This window comes from Tupaia chinensis, unplaced genomic scaffold, assembly GCF_000334495.1.
Source record: "Tupaia chinensis unplaced genomic scaffold, TupChi_1.0 Scaffold000258_1, whole genome shotgun sequence".
NCBI lineage: Eukaryota > Metazoa > Chordata > Mammalia > Scandentia > Tupaiidae > Tupaia > Tupaia belangeri.
In genome coordinates this window covers 1,277,939-1,298,184 of record NW_006159738.1, presented here as the reverse complement: position 1 = coordinate 1,298,184, position 20,246 = coordinate 1,277,939, and the positions used below count along the sequence as shown (strand labels likewise).

The 20,246-nt window shown below is 51.1% G+C and overlaps 2 protein-coding genes across 2 annotated transcripts; both read right to left on the bottom strand.

The window, feature by feature from the left end:
• Positions 1-432: 432 nt before the first annotated feature.
• HCAR2 (hydroxycarboxylic acid receptor 2) lies at positions 433-17,498 on the bottom strand. The gene is made up of 2 exons (XM_006149278.3): positions 17,413-17,498; positions 433-2,846 (listed from the first exon to the last, which is right to left on the bottom strand). Exon 2 carries the CDS (start codon positions 2,696-2,698, stop codon positions 1,610-1,612), a length of 1,089 nt encoding a protein of 362 aa, XP_006149340.1. The 5' UTR covers positions 2,699-2,846; positions 17,413-17,498; the 3' UTR covers positions 433-1,609.
• On the bottom strand, positions 17,247-20,093 carry HCAR1 (hydroxycarboxylic acid receptor 1). The gene has a single exon (XM_014588102.2). The coding sequence runs from the start codon at positions 18,614-18,616 to the stop codon at positions 17,585-17,587; it is 1,032 nt and encodes a 343-aa protein (XP_014443588.1). The 5' UTR covers positions 18,617-20,093; the 3' UTR covers positions 17,247-17,584.
• Positions 20,094-20,246: the final 153 nt, after the last annotated feature.

The window sequence follows — 20,246 nt, the reverse complement described above, 5'->3', positions numbered from 1 at the left end:
AATATTTTTTCAGAATTATTTAATTTTATTGATCATAATTTTTTAGAGAGAATATATTTTCATTTAAAAATTATTTTATTTAACTTCATTTATTATTATCACCTTTTAATTTAACCAGAGAGATACAGACAGAGACAAGGAAGGAATGTGAAAAACCATGCAGCCAGGTCTAGGACTCGAACCATGGTCAACCATGTAGAAGTCCAGTGCCTCAACCACTGTGCCACCTGCCAGCCTCTATTATTATTATTTTTTAATTTAACCAGAGAGAGAGAAAGTGAGAAAGCAAGCCATCAGGTCTGGGACTCGAACCAGGGTTAACCATGTGGGAGTCCAGTGCCTTAACTACCACACCACCTGCCAGCTCCCGCAATGTAGTTTTTATTCAATTATCTCATGATGGAGCTCAGGGTTCATGTCCTTTTCTTTAAATTTTGCTCTAGGATTTGTGTGCTCACTAGAGAGACAAACTGAGAAAGCGTTCCCCAGGAAGGAGAGCCAAGCTGCAATCCCTCCTCCTCCATTCTCCTCTCAAGATTTTGGACACACACCCACACATGCCTGTGATTTTCAAGCCACCAGGTCTGGGACTCAAACCACGCATCAGTCGTGTGAGATCCAAGCACCTTAACCACCAGGCCGACTGGCCCCCACGTCTTTTTCTTACTTTGCAGTAAGTGGTATTTTTCTACCAGGACATAGTTAACAACCCATAAAGGTCTCTGCTTAAGTAAGAGGACCGTTTCTGTGAACCCTAACCCAGACATACGCAACTCCAGACGGTCTCCTATCGAAACAGATGGACAGGGTAGATTTACTGTTGGTTCAGAAACAAGCACATGAAGCCGAAGGCTCCTTCCCTTTATCACTGGGCTTTCCCTTTTAATGGTAAAGGCAAACAGGTGGGAAGCCGCTTCGTTCCCAAGCCTTTCAAACTGCTCAAATTAATGTAAACAAGAGAAGAATGGATTAGTCGCTGGTTATAGCCAAATGCCATTTCCTTTCCCCTAATAACACTGGGTAGCTCAGTCCCTCCCGGGGCTAATCCCCTGCTTACCACCCCACTGGAAACGCCTATTGGCCAGCGCTCCTGAGCTCCTGGTTGAGTCCTTCCTGCTAAATGCTGCAGAGCCCAGGTGACCTGCTGGCTTGTTTAATGACGCCTGGGCTCCCTCCCGGAGCCCAGGACTCCTCTCCAACCTCCTGCTCTTCTGCTCTCTGAGGAGCCGGCAAACAGGCTCGAGATCACCCCGGAGCTGAGAACCGGCCAGTCCCAGGCAGGTGGGAGGAGACCAGCAAGGTACCCACGGGCATCTCTGTGTCTCCGACTCTGCGCGACAGAGATGACTCCTCGCCCACCTCTGCCCCACGAGTGTCAGCGATGACACAGTTTCAGGCGCTCAGAAGCAAACTCTGCTTCCCAAGGTTTCTGTGGTCAGCCTTGCAACCTTAGCTGCTGTCCCACCGTGCTCTAAATCGGATTCTCTGACTGCGGGTTGCATTGCAGGAGACTGCAGGCCAAGCCTGGGGATGTTGTCTGTGACACAGCCAGGCGCTTCCCCCAGAGCTCTGGGTTCTCGGTGACAATCTCGCTTCCAGGCACGCGTATTTAGCGAGAGGTGGGAGTTAGATAAGAGGGGCTCCATGGCTCCCCGGGCCCTGCCATTAAAGCGTCAGGGACGCTCCTGGCAGTGTTCAGGTCCCCCGTGAGCTCCACGCTCGTGCTGCGGTTGTGATCCGGCTCCGGCGCCTTCCTCCGGAGGCAGCGGCGGCACAGGGCCGAGAAGAAGTTGGGGAAGGACGGGCTGGAGAAGTAGTAGACCAGCGGGTCCAGCATGCTGTTCATGTAGGTGAAGCTGAGGGTGATGAAGAAGGCCAGGTCGACCGAGCGGTACACCTCGCAGTCCTTGGTCCCCGCCGTGTGCAGGAGCCAGAAGATGCGGATCCTGACCGCCACGCTGGGCAGGAAGCAGATGATGAAGACGACGGCCACCACCAGGATGAAGTTGATGGCCCGCTTGATTTTGGCGTGCCTGTCCATTTGGCGCCGCCGCAGGCTCCAGACGATCCTGGCGGAGCAGAACAGGATGATGCCCAGGGGCAGGAAGAACTCCAGGAGGAACATGGCGTCGTGCCAGCGGAAGGTGTGGCAGATGCTGAAGCTGCTGCACAGGTTGGCGGCCCCATTGCGGGTCAGCATCTTCCGGTACAGGAGGTGCCCCGTCAGGCCGATGGTGATGCCCCACAGGAAGCAGGAGACGACGGCCGCCGTCCGGTTGGAGATCTTGTTGAGCGCGTGGTGGGGGTGCACCACGCGGAAGTACCTGTCCACGGCCACCACGGTGAGGAAGATGATGCTGCCCTGGCGGTTCATGGCCAGCATGAAGAGCATCAGCCGGCACGGGACGTCCCCGAACCTCCAGTCCCACTTCCTCACGTAGTTGTCGGTCAGGAAGGGCAGACAGATGATCAGGAGAAAGTCAGCCACCGCCAGGTTGAACAGGAAGACCCGGCTGGACTTCCAGGCCTTGAGGTGGAAGCAGAAGACCCACAAGGCCAGGCCATTGCCCAGGAGCCCGAAGACGAACTCCAGCCCCAGCACGGGCGGCAGCACGTTGGCGATGAAGTCGTCCCGGAACACGCAGCAGCTCTTGTTGTCGATGAGCAGAAAGTGGTCCTGCGGGCGGCGCCGGCTCATGAGGACCCGGAGTGGGAAGGAGCGCGGCCCGCAGTGCTCAGGGCAGGAGGTGTGTGCCTGTGTGGGAGCGAGAGGTTCGCGCCCGCCTTATGTCATGTCAGGGTGTTGAAACAGATGACTGAATGGTTACCAGGAAACTACGAAATCGCTTAAAAAAAAAAAAAAGCCAGCAAGGCTCTTATGAAACCTGCTGTTTGCATAAACAAGTATTAGAAATCCCCTGGGCAGACAGGAACCCACAAAATTTTCTAAATGTAGGATAAGTTTAGGCACGCCTCCTGTCATTTGCAAATCACTGAAATGTGAGGCCATCCCTCCGGCAGGCCGTGTGCCTGGACCCCACAGAGGACTTAGTGTCTGAGATTCAGGCTTGGCCTACACGGTTAGCTAAACCACGGCACGGCAGTAACGATTCCCTGGGCTAAAAAGCTTGGTGTTCCAGAAACACAAAGAATTCGCATGCAAGTGAGCGGTCTCCAAAAAGTTCAGGGGAGGGGGAGCCAGCAGTTGGCATGGTGGTTAAGGCACTGGACTCCCACACTCCTGACTGAGGTTCTAGGCTCGGATCTGACAGCTTGCTCTCTCATGTTCACACTCTCTCTGGTGAGCACACATACTCTATAGCAAACGTAAAAAAATGATAGTAAAATAATTTTCTAAGAGAAATTTTTGCTGTAGGGCGTGTGTACTCACTGGAGGGACACACAGAGACAGAAAGCAAGAAATCACCTCCCAGGGGGATGGCCATGCCACAATCCCTTCTCCTCCATTCTCCTCTTGGATTTTGGACACACACTCACATGTGTCTGGTGTGAGTTTTAAGCTGCCCGGTCTGGGACTGGAACCATGGTAACTACATGGGAGCCCAGCAATGTAACTATTACGCCAATGCTGGTCCCAATAAATAATTTAAAAAAAAAGTTCATGAGGGACTGTCAGGTGGTGTGGTGGTTAAGGTGCTGGACTCCCTGGGGGGTTGACCATGGTGGAGTCCTGGATCTGATGGCTTTCTTACTTTCTCTTTCTCTCTCTCTGCCTCTCTCTGGTCAAATAAAATAATAATAATAATAATAATAGTAATGAATAAAATAAATAAATCTTAAAAAAAAAAAGTTAATGAGGGGCCCGCCAGTAACATGGTGGTTAAGATAGCTGACTCTCATGTGGCCAAACTGTGTGGTTCGAGTCCTGGATCTGGTGACTTGAGAAACATTCGGGGTGTGTGTGTGAATGCATGCCCAAAATCCCAAAAAGAGAAAGGGAGAAGAGATTGTGGCATGACCATCTCCCATGGTGTGTGTGGGGGGCACTTTCTCACTTTCTCTTTCTGTCTCTGTCTCTCTCTCAAGTGAGTGCACACACCCTAAGGCAAAAACTGCTAAAAAAAAAATAAAGAAACAAGAGCCCACAAATGCTTTTATCTGGAAAGGCTGAGAAGACATTGTTGAGGACAGACAGCTTGAAGCTGAGCGCCTTTCCTATGCCACCTCTCTGTACAAAGCTGGGTTGCCTCTCCTCACAGACTCTGCAGTTAATCTCTCATCAGAATCACAATGCAGGGCACCGGAGCAGTGGTTGCACTGCCGAATTTTGCACTGCCGAATTCCCACATAGTGGGCTGCGGTTCGAGTCCCAGACCCGGTGGCTTAAGACTCATGCCGGGCGCATGTGTGTGCATGCCCAAAATCCTGAGAGGAGAATGAAGGAGAAGGAATTGCGGCGTGGCCATCCCTTTTGGGGGGGTGATTTCTCACTTTCTGGCTCTTTGTCTCTCTCTGTCTCTCTGGTAGGCACATGTACCCTATACCAAAAACCTCTTTTTTTAAAAAAAAAAAAAAAAAAAAGGGAACCAGCAGTTAGCTTAATGGCTATGTCACTGGACTCCCATGTAGTCGACCACGGTTCGCGTCCCGGACCCGGTGACTTAAAACTCATGCCGGGTGCGTGTGCGTGTGCGTGTATGCCCAAGATCCCGAGAGGAGAATGGAGGAGCAGGGATTGCGGAGTGACCATCCCCCCTGGGGGGTGATTTCTCGCTTTTTGCTTCTAATGTCTGTCTGTGTCTGTCTGGCGAGCGCACGCGCCCTGTAGCGAAAATCTCTCCAAAGAAAAAAAAAAAAGAGAGAGAGAGAAACAAAATGCTACCTGAGCACACGAAATTCCTAAGATGTTTAAAAACTTGAGCCCAGTTTGGATGGCAGCAGCATATTAAAATAAGTTGGGCTTATTGTTTATATTATTAGATTTTTATATGCTTCCATGCTCAAGTAAGTGATTTATTTTTAAGTACATGATTTTTTAAAAATTGATAAACTTCATGTTTTAGAGGAGTTTTAGGCTCACAGGAAAATGGAATAGAAAGTGTGGCGAGTCCCTGTGTAACCTCATCCCCAACATACACAGTCTCCCCCGGTGAGTAGCTGATGTTTTAAAAGCCCCCATTTTTGTAAAACTTAGCTCAGGGCCTCAGCATCTCAGGGGACCTGAACTCTGCCTTGGTGTGGAGCACCACTTCACTCATTCCTCTGCTTTTCTGTGTAGCTGGTTTTACCTCACAGGATATTTCTACTTTTTAATATTTTGGTCTTGTGGATTCTTGCCGTGCAAAAGGTTTCTATATTGTGTCGCTTCTACTTTGAGTTAGAAATTGGAGAAGTGTGAGCCAGCAAGTGGCGTGGTGGTTAGGCGCTGGACTCTCCCTCATGGCTGACCGCGGTCTGCGTCTAGCACCTGGCGACTTGCTTTCTCACTTTCCCTCTCTGTCTCCGGTGAGTGCACCTACCCTATGACAAGTCAGAAATAATAATGAATAATAAAATAATTCTTTTTTAAAAAGCAATTGGAAATGAAGGGGCCAGCCTGCATCAACGTGCTCAAGGCTGCGGGATCCCACATGGCCAACTGTGAACGCGTACTCAGCCCTGGAAGTTTGGGAGACACCCGGGCACATGTGCATGTATGCCGCAAATCTCAGTAGGATGGAGAAACCACGGAAAAGGGTTGCAGCATGACTATACCCCATTGGGGGGTGCTTTCTCCCTCTTTGTGTCTCTGTCAAGCACACATGCCCTCTGGCAAAAAAAAGGGGGGGGGAACACTGGAAGTTTATTCCTTCGGGTGCAAACCCAGATTCGGCAGTGCAGGTTGATAGACCCTTCACAGCAAGCTAAAATCGGGCTGACCCAGTAAATATCAGACTCCTATAGGAACTGGAGGCATGTGGTGATGATGCACCTGCTCTAGAGACCTCCCATTGTGCTAGACCCCCTTGCTCAGTGCTTGAAACACATGATTTTTTTTCTCGCCCTGACTATAAGCCCATATGGGAGCGGCTAGAATTGATTCTGATTTCCAAAGGAGGAAAGTGAAGCTCGGAGGGGTTTGTAAAGTACTGAAGGCCACCCAGGAAATAGGAGCAGAGTTCGGGTTGGAGCCCAGCACTGACGACAAGCCTGTGCCCTAACCATTGCACCACACCACCTCCAGTTAGGTTACGGCATTGTCTCTTCAGCTGTGACAGATGGAGGTGGCACCATGTGGTTGTATTGAGTATCTGTGTCTCTGGGTTCTGTCCTTCCTTCTTAGATGACTGTAGACCTGTCGGTGACATTCACAACATAGTCTGAGGGCACTTTAGTAACTAAGAATCAGAATGGAAATAATCAGAATGATTCTTAGTTATTTCCAGGGATTTCTGGGAACTGGAGTTTGCAAGGGGACCTTCCCTTCTAAGTTTTACAATGTTGTCATTAAAAAACAAACAAACAAGCAAACAAAAGGTGGTCCTTGCTAAAATTAGCAGAGAGCAATAGCAAATATTAAGCTTGAGGAAAGAGAAAAGCCGGAGAGAAGCTGGGCCCTGGCTCCAGCCCCGCCCTGAACTGGCTGTGAATGGTCTTAACCCCTCCGCTTCCCTTCCTCAGTTGAGGAATTAGATGCGCTTCGTGTTTCTTCCGGCTCTCACGCTCCAGGGTTCTAAACCAAAGTTCACGACGACTCAGGCCCAATATGGATTCTGGCCTCCCCGGGTTGTGGGGCCTGCCGTGGAATTTCCGGTCTTCCCACTGCACAGGGGCATGTTTCGTCTCGCTCGTGTTCTGCCCTGATGCATTTAGGATTTTTCTTACTAGCGCATGAGTTGTACAGAAACTTGTTTGAATCATTTCTAGGGCTCAGGCAGTGACTGCAGCTGGGAGTCAGCTCCACTCATAATTTATGACCCTCCCACAGGGAACTCGGAGCTCTGCACCCCATCATCTCGTGACAGCTGGAGGGCGTGCTGCTGACTGGATGAAACGGTTTTGCTTTTTCTGTTTCTTTAAATTAATAATAATACCAGAGCTGGCTTGGTTGCCTGGTGGTGAAGAGAGCTGGGTCCCACATGGCCAACGATGCTGTTTGAGCTGGCCCTCGTGGCTGGAGACACACGCTGGGGACATTCGCCTGGCAGAACGGGAGATGGGGGAGAAGGGAGTGTGGCGTGATCACTCATCACTGGGGGCACTTTCGCCCTCTCCCTCTCTCTTCCTCTCTCTGGTGAGAACACTTATTCTGGTTTATTTTTTAAAAGAGAGGGAGAGCAAGAGAAAGAAGGAAGGAATGAAGAAAGGGAAAAAAAGAGAGAGAGAAAGGAAAGAAGGAAGGAAGGAAGAAAAAAACACAAAGTTGGGCCAGCAGGTGATATGGTGCAGTTAAGGCACTGGATTCCCACAGGGCTGACCATGGTTCGAGTCCCAAACCCAGCTCCCTGGAAGCCATGACAAATAAATAAATGGATGAATGAGTGACCCAGCTCCCTGGAAACCGTGACAGATAAATAAATGGATGAATGAGTGAAAAGAAGCAGCAGGAAGAAATCAAAAGAGAGAACAGAAAAGAAAATAGCAACACTGCTGTCTGTCATCCCCCGCTCGCCAAAGGCCAGGCTGCTGCTAAGAGATTTGCACGTGTGACCTCATTTAATGCTCGCACAATCCCCGCAAGAGGTGCACTATTATTACTGCCATCCCCATTGTTCGACCGGAAAAGCAAGGCTTAGCGAGGTGCCAGAACTAGCAATTTCATTCTGAACCAAATTGGAATTTGGTTTCCCTGCCTAGGGCTTTATAACCAATTACCACGAAGCCTGGTGCCTTAAAAAACAGGCACTGTGGGGCCAGCAGGTGGTGTGGTGGTTAAGGCAGCTGGATCCCATATGGCCAACTGCACAGTTCAAGACTCAGACCCAGCAGCTTGAAAAACACACTGGGAGTGCATGCATGCACGCGTGTGCATGTGTGTGTGCACGCATATGTGGTGTGTGCTCCAAATCCCAGTAGGTGACTGCAGTGTGAGCATCCCCCTGGGGGGGGGGGTTGATTTTCACTTTCTCCCTCTATCTCTCTCTTTGTCTCTGTCTCTCTCTGGTGAGTGCATATGCCCCCTATAGCAAACTAAAAAATTAAAACAAGAACAAGCACCGTGATAGCCCCTTTCAGGGTTCTCTGGCTGGGGTCAGCAGTGAGGTTCTCATCTATAAGAATCCACACTTTGCGGGCGGAAAGCTCACTAGGGAACTACAGGAATTAAGACAGCGTGGTTCCAGCGCAGGGATCAGCACGCAGATCCAGACGGCAGGCTTGAGAGTCTGGAAATAAACCCTGGATTTATGGGGAGCTGGTTCTTCTGCGAGGACAGGGTAGCAGGGCAGGGCAGAGGGATGGTCCCTGCTAGCTGATGTCGGGGCGCGAGGGTGGCCACCAGCAGGGAGCTGCACCCTCTCCTGTCTCTGCCGATGCGCAGGAGTGAACTCCAGTGATTACAGATGCCAAGGTAGGGGCCAAAGCCAGAAAACGCTTAGAGGAGAACATCAGAGGAAGCTCGCATAACCTCGGGTTTGGCAAAGCCTTCCTGGGTATGGCTCCACAAGGGCCTATGATGAAAGAACCCACTGATAGATCGAACTTCATCGGTTTAAGGGGGTGAAGATGTTTGTTTTACAAAAGGACAAATGTTTATTAAACAAACAAGGAAGGGCTTTGTTGGCAAGAGTGTGGACAGGGCTGTTTTGGTTTTGCTGGAGGGCGTATGTACATAGCTCTCTGTGGGGAGAGAGAGGTCCTCCCTCTTCCTCCACCCTCTCAGGATTTTGGGTGCACGTGCGTGCACACGGTGAGTTGCTCAAACCGCCGGGTCCAGGGTTCAGGCTGTGCAGCCCGCGCGCGTGGGACCCAGCTGACGACGTGCACCACCTGCTAGTCCAGAGGGCTTCGCGGTCGCTGTCGCTGTCGCTGTCACTGGGAGTGTAACTTGGTGCAGCCTTTGCTGGGCGATTGGGTGGGGTCTGCCCCAAGAATAAGAGATAATACAGAATAGTGGCTGCCCTACCCTGTAGATGGTCCAGGTGCTTACACAGCTAGGCTCAGTACTCAGAACGACCCTGGAGGACAGGGGTTATTACTGGTCTCAGTTTAGAGAAAGCAAAACTCCCAGGGGTCGAGTATCTTGCCTGAGGTCACAGAGCTAGCTAGTAAAGGAGATGGGATTGGAACCCCGTCTGGCTCCAGGCGCTATGCTCCCTGTCATGTACACACTGTGGCTCCAAAGTCTATCTGTCCTTCGACCCAACAGTTCCACGGGTCAGACTCTTCCAAAACCTTTGAATAGCCTTGACACCTGTGCCCACAGATAGCTCAGAATATTCGTCATGGCATGACTGTAGTAGAGGAAAATTGGAAGCCACTTAAATGTCTCTTAAGGGCGAGCCAGTGGTGTGGTGGTTATGGTGCTAGATTCCACATAGCTGATTGGGCGGTTCAAGCCCCAGACGAGGCAGCTTTAAAATCATGCCAGATGCATGTGCATGCGTGCCCAGAATCCCAAAAGGAGAAACAGAGGAGAAAGGATTGGAGTGTGAGCATGCCTCATGGGGGCTGCTTTCTCACTTTCTTTCTCTCTGAGGCAAGTGCTCATGCTCTCTGGTTAATTTTATTTTTTTTAATGTCCTTTAGAAGGCCACTAATTGGGGCTGGCAGGTGGCATAGTATTTAGGGTCCTGGACTCCCACATGGCTGGCTGTGGTTCGAATCCTGGATCTGGCACCTTCCTTCCCATTCCCTGTCCCTCTCTGTCTGGTCGACTTAAATAATAACCAAAAAATAAAATAAACAATTCTTTTTTTAAATGCCGCTAATGAGATGAACATATATGGAGTATTATTATATAGTGAAAGACAGTTTAAAGGTATGAACTACAGCCCTGCTGCCGTGGCACGGTGGTAACTCAGTGTGCTGCAGTGCTGGAAGCCACCTGGGACACCACGGTTCGGGTCCTGGGTGAGCCTTGACAGGCCGGGCGTGCCCACGTCCCTGGGATCCTAGCTGGTGGTGGGAATCGCGCTGTGAAATCCTATTAAGATGGTCGTCTTTCTCTGTCTCTGTCTCTTGCTCATGAGATAAATAAGAATGATGTTGAGGTGCAGCCACAGTGGTGTGCACTGCTAAAATGCTGATCCCCATGGGCTGGGATCACATGCAGGCTGGCGTTCGAGTCCTGGGCAGGTGTGCTTGCAGATGCCCGCGATCTCACCGGCTCAAGAGGGCTGAAGCAGGAGGAGCTCAAGGGAGAATGAGTTTGAGCTCTTTACGATGAGATCATTTTGCAAAATCATATCTAGAGCTGACTGATGTGTATGCTGTAGTTAGATGTTGCTTTAGCGAAATCAACGGCAGGGCTTTGTGTGTGTGTGTGTGTGGGTGTGTGTCTGTGTGTGTGTTTGTGTGTGTCTGTGTGTGTGTGTTTGTGTGTGTCTGTGTGTGTGTTTGTGTGTGTGTGTGTCTGTGTGTGTGTTTGTGTGTGGTTTTGTGTGTGTTTGTGTGTCTGTGTGTGTCTGTGTGTGTGTCTGTGTGTGTCTGTGTGTGTTTGTGTTTGTGTGTCTGTGTGTGTGTTTGTGTGAGTGTGTTTGTGTTTGTGTGTCTGTGTGTGTGTTTGTGTGTGTGTCTGTGTGTGTCTGTGTGTGTTTGTGTTTGTGTGTCTGTGTGTGTGTTTGTGTGTGTGCAGATGTAGTTTGATTGATTATAGAAATTGAATTTTGTGTGTGTTTGTGTGTGTGTCTGTGTGTGTGTGTGTGTCTGTGTGTGGTTTTTTTGTGTGTGTGTGTGTGTCTGTCTGTGTGTTTGTGTGTGGTTTTGTGTGTGTCTGTGTGTGTTTGTGTGTGTGTCTGTGTGTGTGTGTATAGACCGTGAAGGTGGAAAGTCACCACCTCAGGCTAGCGGGTGGCATGATGCTGGACTTAAAAAAAAAAACACGAATTACTTAATTTTATTATTATTGTTATTTTAATTTGCTACAGGGCATGTATGCTCACCAGGGAGAGACAGAGAGAGAGAGAAAGTGAGAAAGGCTGGTCTCGAACTTGAACCACAATTAGCTATGTAGGAGTCCACCACACCGACCACCACACCACCTGCTGGACCCCCAAGTAAGTAATTCTTTTTCTTTTTTTTTTAGAGAAATTTTAGGGCTCTTGCACTCCCTGGAGAAAGAGAGAAAGAGACAGAGAGACAGAAAGTAAGAAATCACTCCCCTGGGGGAAATGGCCATGCCACAATCCCTCCTCCTCTGTTCTCCTGGGATTTGGGGCACGCACACACATGCACTCGGCATGAGTTTTAAGCCACCAGGTCCAGGACTCCAACCGTGGTTGACTATGTGGGAGTCCAGTGACATAACCATTATGCCATCTGCTGGTCCGCCAAAATAAGTAAATTTTTAAAAAATTTTTTAAAAAAGGCAGTCATCACATTTAGGAAATAAGATGAAGAGGAATGAAAAAAAGACTTTTACTTACTTTCTATATTTGTTCATTCTTTGTAAAAATACATATGCCCTCTGTAAATAGAGAAATCTATTATTTTAAAAAGAAAGGAATCCGAAAGGCTCTTCACGAACCTCGTGTCACACTGACAGCTGTGAACAGACCCCTCTCACGCCCTGCCCACTCACGCCTCCGCCTCTGCCCACCCCGGATCCGGATCCTCGGCCCTGCCTCACCCTCTTCCTGTGGTCCCCACTCTGCCCACTCTCTCCTCTCCCTCTGCCCAGAGCACCCTTCCCTGCCGGCTTCCTATCCTTCCTCAAGGGCCAGACCTGCTAGTCACTTCCCCAAGAAGACTCCCCCACCCCCGAGGACGCAGTCGGCCCTGGGACTTTCCTACAGAACCCCGTGCTCACCGTTCACCCCGTTTCCCTGAGTCATAATTTTTTCCTTTTCTCCTGATGGAGTGCATGCACACTCACGTGAGCGTGAGAGAGAGCAGCACCCCACAGGGTCCGGGGATGCCATGACCCCCTCCCGCAGTCCTCCAGCCCGTCGGACGCTGGGCACTCACACACATGCCGGTGTGTTTCAGACTGACTGGGCCCGGGATTTGAACAGCCGTTGCCCTGTGAGATCTGGCTTCTCTTGAGCAGTGCATTGTCATACTCCTCGAGGTATCCCCTCAAGTCGTCATTTATTTTTTCCCTTGGTTTCTACAACGAGCCGCGTGAGGTCGGGGGCTAGGTCTCTCACGTGTGTCTGCTGTGCTCGGGACAGAACTGGGCTTACCTGATGTGCCTTGAAGAGTGAAGGGATGAATGAATGGCTCCATATGACGAATAAAATATTCATCCTCGGGCTGGCAGGTGGCATGGCGGTTAAGGAGGCTGGACACCCACATAGCCGAGCAAGGTTCGAGTCCCGGACCTGATGGCTGCTTTCTCACTTTCCCTCTCTCTCTCTCTCACTCTTGCTCTGTCCCTCTCTGGTCAAATTAAATAAATAAATACGTAAAGTTAAATAAAATAATTTTTTTAAAAAAAGTTCACCCTCTCACACTATCATTTTATAATCTAGTACACTAGAACCTGAATATAGAATAGGCCTATATGTAGGCCTGTCTGCTTAGTCTCCTCCATCTCTCTCTGTCTCTGTCTCTGTCTCTTTTTTCTCATCTCTATCATCTATCACCCACCGTCTCTCTCTCTGTCTCTCTGTCTCTCTCTTTTTCTCATCTCTATCATCTATCTATCACCCACCATCTCTCTCTCTCTCTCTCTGTCTCTCTCTCTCTCTGTCTATATCTATTATCCAAAGCTTTGAGCCCCAGTCTTCATGGACGAGCTCGGCAGAGCCTCGTGATTGGTTTAATGGCCTGCAGTCGCTATCTCCAAACCCTTCTCTTTCTTCTCCATCTCTTGAGCTGCTTCGTGCTTTGGAACGAGGAGCCTGGCCTTCTGTGCTGGCCCCCAGCCATGGAGCCCGTCCTGAAGCCATGGATGCACGCACGGTGATGGGGTCTCGAGTCATACGGGAATCTCTGATTGCAGGGCGCAGAGGTGAGCAAGTCCCCACCCTGCTGCTGGTGGCTGGGCCCTAGCCCTCGGTGGCACCTCGACCATTGGCTTAACCCCTCATGTCCCAGAGCCGACCTCGTGTCCGAGCAGACCCCGCACACTAGTAACCTCAGACACCATCTTAAGCATTTCAGCGGTTGTCTGTCTGTTTTGTTATATGGCGCATGTGCTCACTGGAGAGAGAGAGAGGGAGAATGAGACAGCAGCCCGCAGGGAGGATGGCCTAACCCAGTCCCTTCTCTTCCATTCTCTCCTCAGGGCTTGGGGCATGCACACACACGTGCCTGGTGTGTTTTACAAGCTTCCATGTCTGGGACTCAAACCATGCAGTCAGCCATGTGGGATCTCGTCACCTTAACCAGCAGGCTGCTTGGCTGGCCCACCATTTCAGTTCAATGGTAAGGAAACTCATTCTGCAAATAGACCAGAACTTAAATTTTTTATCATTGTCAGCATCAATAAAAGATACTTCTTATTCCTTATAGAGTATCTGGTTTAATAGCCAATATCTGGCTTTATGTGATTTTTCCTAAAAAGCATTTTCCTCCAATCAATTGTTTTCCTATTTCAGGGAGTTGAAACAAAGCTTTGTCAGCAAAGCTACACTCCTCTCTGCCTCTGAATCTCTGAAGAACACTTGCTGTAAGATTTATTTCTCCTCACATTCTGCAAACTTAACAAAGGAAGCTAATTTATAGCCAAGACAGTGACACAAGGTAAGATATGACTCTACCAGGCTGACCCACACGGGAAGGCTCTGGGTTTTCCTCTGATGCCCCTGAGTACATCTGTCCCAGGATCACCGGGTGCCCGTGGCCCGTGATGTGGGGCTGGCTGTGGCTGGGGAGTGGGTCATGGCTAGGACCCTGTAGGGGTTACTGTCTGTCTCTTTCTCTCTCACGGAAAATAATAAGCCTTACTATTTTTAAGAATTATTTATTTAATTTGTTATTATTATTATTAAATCTGACCAGAGAAAGACAGAGGGGAAGTGAGAAAGCAAGCCACCATGTCCTGGACTCAAACTGCAGTCGCCCATGTGGGGGTCCAGCATCTTAACCACCACACGACCTGCCAGCCCTAATAAGTGAGCTTTTTATGTTTTAGAGATTTTTTTTTTTTTTTTTTTTTTTGCCTAAGGGTGCATGTGCTTGCCGGAGACAGACAGAATGGTGAGAGGTAAAGTGAGAAATCACCCCCCAGGGGCGATGGCGATGCCACAGTCCCTTTTTCTACATTCTCCCAGGATCTCAGGCACGCACACACATGCACCCAGCAGGATTTTCAAGCCACATGCTCTGGGACTCGAACCATGGTCAGCCATGTGGGAGTCCAGCAACATAACCTTATGCCATCTGCTGGTCCCATCAATAAACTTTTCTTTAAAAGAAGAACACATTTAAGTTTTTGTTCTTTTTGTTCTTGCTGGAGGATTTTTGTGTGTTTTGGGGGGTTTTGTTTTGTTGTTTAATGAGAACCTCGTCCACATGCTTACCATACACTCTGGCTATTTCAACCTCTTTTCCTTTGGGAGCAAAGTCATAAGCATCCTTTAATCTGGAGTCACACACAGCACACAGACCTCCCTCCAGAACCTGTTTTTATTACGGTGAGGGGACAGAGGAAGAGCTCAGGGAAGCTCACAGCCCAGAATAGAACCGAAAGCGGAAGTGTGGGTTTTCACAGATTTCTCTCGATATCAATAAGAACCCGTGCCTCTGTCCTCCCGGCCGAGGAGCAGGGGAATTCAGGTGGTGACACTGGCTCCGACCCTCCGGGAGATCGCATTGCACCCTGTTTCTGTCTGGGTCCGCCGTGTTACTCTAACGAGTCATAATATTGAGCGTTTGCTGCCGGGCACCGCGTACGATGCCTCGCATGCACTTGTTACTCATCCGTGTCACAAGGGTTTATTGGGCACCTACTACGCGCAGGGGCTCTTCTGGACACCGGGGATATGACAGTGATCTGAGTCCTCACGCTTCGGGGTTGCGCCATCCCCCAATCCCCGCAATGGCCCGTTGAAGTCAGGTTTGTTGTTACCCTCGGTTGGCAGAAAGGGGCGTAGAGCTAACAGCGGTTAACGCCAGTCCGCCCGAAGATCACACAGCTATGAGTGGCTGAGCTGTGATGCAGATCTAGATTCGCCTGACTCTGACTCTCAACAATCTGCACTTTTTATCATTAGGCAATGCAGTGCCTCTAAAAAAGAAAACAGTTTTGAGGCAGCCTGTGGGGTCATTTTGAGACCAAAGGACAAAAAGTTGGCAAGTTTTTTTTTTTGGCTATAGGGCATGTGTGCTTGCAGGGAGAGAGACAGAGACAGAGAAAGTGAGAAAGCACTCTCTGGGGGGATGGCCACTCTGCAATCTCTTCTCCATCCTCCTCTCAGGATTCTGGGCACACGTGCACGATCTGATGTGATTTTCAAGTCACTGGGTCCAGGACTCAAACCACCCAATAAGCCACGTGGGATCCAGCCACCTTAACCACCATGCCACGTGGCTGGCCCAAGGCAAGATTCTTGTTTTGTTTTTTTTAAGAGATTTTTTTTTTTTTTGAGAGGTTTTCGCTATAGGGCACATGTATTCGCCAGACAGACAGAGACAGACATAGAGACAGAAAGCGAGAAATCACTCCCCAGAGGGGATGGTCACGCCACAATCCCTTCTCCTCCATTCTCCTCTCAGGATCTTGGGCACGCACGCACACGCGCCCGGCGTGAGTTTTAAGCCACCAGGTCCAGGATGTGAACCGCGGTCAACTAAGTGGGAGTCCAGCGACATAGCCATTACGCCAACTGCTGGAGACTTTAAGAGATATTTTTTATATAGGGCATGTGCATTCTCCAGAGAGACAGAGAGAGACAGAAAGACAGAAAGTGAGAGATACCCCCCTACCCGAGTATGGCCACACCCACAGTCTCTTCTCCTCCATTCTCTTTCCAGGGTTTTGGGCACACACGCACCCCACGTGAGTTTTAAGTTGGCAGGTCAGGGACTTGAACCGTGGTTGACTATGTGGGAGTCCAGCGATGCAATCGTTAAGTCATGTGCTGGTCCCCAAGGCACAATTCCTGAGGGAGGAAAGTGGGAACTTGAGAAAGTGCGAGAAAAGGGACAGAGGACAGCTTTCAGCTCTCGGTGGCCTGAGAATGGAGCTAAGGTTCTGTCTCTCCCCTTAATTCCAGGGCACGTGTGCTTGTGGGGAGAGAGACAGTGAGAAAGCGCTCTCGGGGGGATGGCCATGGGGCCAAAAATGACAGGGACAGCCGATCATTTCATGGGATCATCGAGCTCTGAGGGCTCTGGGACCAGTTTTAGGAAACCTGTGTGTGAGGCAGTCCTGAAACGAGGGGAGAACACTGCGTTTGCAGAGAAACTGCAAAAGCTCCATGAAAAAGTGGAGGTTCTTCACTGCTCTGCCACCCTCAAAATCTTGCTGTCACTTAAGAAGTAGCTAATGACCCTCCGGGTGAAAAGAACTCAAGAAGCATGCCCGGCACCCATGGGAACTAGGTAAATACTAAGAGGGTAGTGGACGGCTCATTCTGCTTCGCAGTCACAGAACAAGCAGGCAGCCTCAAAATTTTGCTGTCACTTAAGTAGCTAATGACCCTCCGGGTGAAAAGAACTCAAGAAGCATGCCCGGCACCCATGGGAACTAGGTAAACACTAAGAGGGTAGTGGACGGCTCATTCTGCTTCGCAGTCACAGAACAAGCAGGCAGAGGCAGTCCCGCTAGACAGCGTAGCTCTCTGATTCCCCCGGGAAGACCAGGGCTGGGAAACATAACCCTCAGCACCTACTCTGAAATGCAAAGATGTGCAGAAAAATGTGGAGTTCGGGAAGGTCAGAGCGGCGTTGTTTCTGGTGTTCTGTTTTGTTTTGTTTCGTTCTGTTCTTCTTGGGCTACTGGGAAGTCAAAACAATTAGAGGCCTTGAGATCACCTGGGAAGCCTCCTCTTTAGAAAAATAAAAATAAAAATAAAGACAAACGTGCACGCCTCCCCCATGAAGATGAAACCGCCAGGATTAAGACCTTCCAAGCCAAAGAGCCTCACTCAGCCTGAAAATAAGTGTCAGTGTAGGCCCAGTTTCTATTTGCCAGGATATGTAACAATTTAAGGTCAGAGGGTACAAAACACTGATAAATCATTCAGCTCATTAACTGCCCCAGAGAGAAAACGACCCCATACACCCTCGCACCCGTTTACTGAGCCGCTTAAAGTTACACGGAGGCCGAGCCAGCCCTAACCCCCGCCAGCACACCCATGCCCCCAGACAGGCTCCTACTGTCCCTGTCACAGCAATCAGATCACAGACACGCAACGGACTCACTTCGATGAACCGGAACCTTCCCAAAGGGCATGGTAACATGGATTTCATTTCCAACAGAGCGAGGAGGAAACAGCTAAGCAGGGGTGGTGGCATTTTCAAGCCCCTTGGCCCTCCGCACGCACCCCCTCTGAGCCGCTGGCCTGGCCTCCCTGCTGGTGCGGTTCAGGGCCGTTCAGCACCTCTGCAGCTCCCACTGGATGTCGGTCTGGCTTTGGAAACTGTTGGCCACGCTAGCGCAACTCTTGCGACAGACGTTGGAAATTGGCATCTCTTCCGGCTGCGGCGTCTTTGAGCGTCCTGGCCGCTTGGGTCTCCAGCTGCAGAGTTTGAGCTTGGCGTAGAACTTGGGAAATGAGGGGCTTGAAAAATAATACACCAGGGGGTCCAGCATGCTGTTCGTGTAGGTGAAACTGAGGGTGACGTGCAGGGCTGTGTGGACCGACGGGTCGCAGGCGCTCACGGGCACGGTCCAGAGGAAGTAGAGTCTGGCTGACACGCCCGGCAGGTAGCAGGTGATGAACACCACCGCCACCACCATGATGAACCGGATGGCCTTCTTCGTCCGAGTCTGTCCGGCCAGCCGCCGCCTCTGCTTCAGGCTCCAGACGATCCTGGCGGAGCAGAACAAGATGATGCCCAGGGGCAGGAAGAACTCCAGCTGGAACATAATGTCGTGCCAGCCGTTGGCCGACTCCATGATAAAGCTCTCACAGGAGACCCCCTGCTCCTGAGCACACAGGTGGCTCTCCGTCAAAAGGTACAGCGTCCCCAGGATGACCAGGGTCCAGAGGGCGCAGACGACGCCGGCCGCGGTCCGGTTGGAGATGGTGTTCACCGCGTGGTGGGGGTGCACCACTTTGAAGTACCTGTCCACGGCCACCACGGTGAGGAAGGCGATGCTGCCCGCCCTGTTCATGGCCAGCATGAAGAGCACCAGCCGGCAGGGCCCGTCCCCGAAGGCCCAGTGTCGCTGTCTGCGGTAGTAGTCGGTCCGCAGCGGCAGGCAGATCATCAGGAGGAAGTCGGCCACGGCCAGGTTGAACAGGTAGACCGTGCTCGGCTTCCAGGTCTTCATGTGGAAGCAAAAGCCGCACAGGGCGATCCCGTTGCCCAGGGCGCCGAGCACGAAGGCCAGGATGAGCAGCGGTGGCATCACCTGCGAGATGGGGTCCCCCTCGATGAGGCAGCACGACCCGTTGTCCATGGCGGAGAGGGGACCGCGTCCTGCGCGCCAGCCAGCCCCTGCAGTCCCCACGGAGACGCCGCTCTTATCTGAGGGCTACCGCTCCCCCAGCTGCTGTTTCTCTGCCTTCATGGCGCTGGGATGCCAGACCTCGCGTGGGGGAACGCCACGGCACCCAGCAGGGAAACTTCAGCCGGGAAACCGGAGACCCAGGGAGGTCCTCTCTGGAGCCGGGTCACCGGCAGCCTGTCTGCCCGAGAGGCAAAGCCCGTCGCTTGGCAAGGCTGGGCAGGGCACGCAGAGTGGCGTAAGCAGCGGTTCCAGGGAAGCGGCTGGCCGGTCCGATGAGGTTCATGCTGCACAGTTGTCGCGTCCAGCCCCAGAATAATTTTTATTTTCGGCTTCTCTCTTTCTGCCTGAACTCACTGTGCTGGAGAGCCAGAGCGCGGCCCAGAAGGCACGAGAAAGGCTTGTTTGTCCTCCTCCTGGTGGAGAAATACAAGCATTTCCTGGAGCCGTTCTGGGTCTCTGCCTCTGCTTTCCTCCCCTTAACCTTTGCCTGACTGCCCCGTCCTCTCCCTCACCCACGGGGCGCTCCCATGTGGTGCCAGTGAGGGCAGAGAGGGCTCTGCAGCGGCTTCAAGCCACTTCCTATGCCACACCCGGAACACGGCACGCAGAGATGAAAGGGGTCTGCAGGGAAAAGAAGTTCGAACAGGACGTTTGTTGGGTGCTGGAAAAACCCTTGGACGGGAGTCACCTTTCCTCGCCTCCACTCCGACCTCCCTACCCTGCTCGTCCTCCGTGGACTCAAGTGACCAGTTGCACAAGCGGCACGAAATAGACCCGAAGTCCACTTCACATGTGTCTGGCGCTGTGAAACTGCTTCTTTGGAAAGCAGCTCCCCCCACCTCCCCCTGCCGGGAAGCAGAGCCTAGAACTTTTGCAAAGAGTGTCTGGCCCGGAGTTTGCCTGTGGCTGCTTCCGAGGGCCAAAGACCGCTGTGCGGTTTTTCATTCTAATTAGGCGCTGAGGCTGTTGTGGGGGTGGATGAGGCTGGGGGAGTGGGTTGAGAGGTCTATCTGCAAAGTAATCGTGGGTAAAATTAGACTGCAGGAACACTGGCGTCTGCTCAAATTCCCTGTCCTACGGCTTTGGAGATGGTCATCTACCCTGGGCCTTCCGCCTCCCAATTTAGCAAAGGGGCGGGGGAGGTGTTTGAAGAGAATGCACTTGCCATCTCCCAGATTCTGAGGAGAGCTAGATCTCCCCCGGAGAAGCGGGACCCCAGATTGGTCCAGCCACGCCCGTCCCCACCCCAGCACGGACCACAGCCACCTCCCACCTGCACTGTCGGGCAGTGCCTCACCGGCCTCCTTCCTCTAGTCACTTCCCACCTGATGCTTTGCTTCGAGTTCTCTCAAACACTGATCCGATCATACCCTTTTTCACTGGAAAACCTTCACGAGCTCCCTGTAGTCCGCCAAGGGGGCAGACGGGTGGCCTATGGGCCGTACCCGGTGCCAAAACCAGTTTGGTTTGAACTGCATATATTTTTTAAAGATTATTTATTTATTGATCTTTATTTATTTATTTTTTTACATGAGTTTTGCCAGAGAAAGGGAGGGAGAATGAGAAAGCAAGCCGCCAG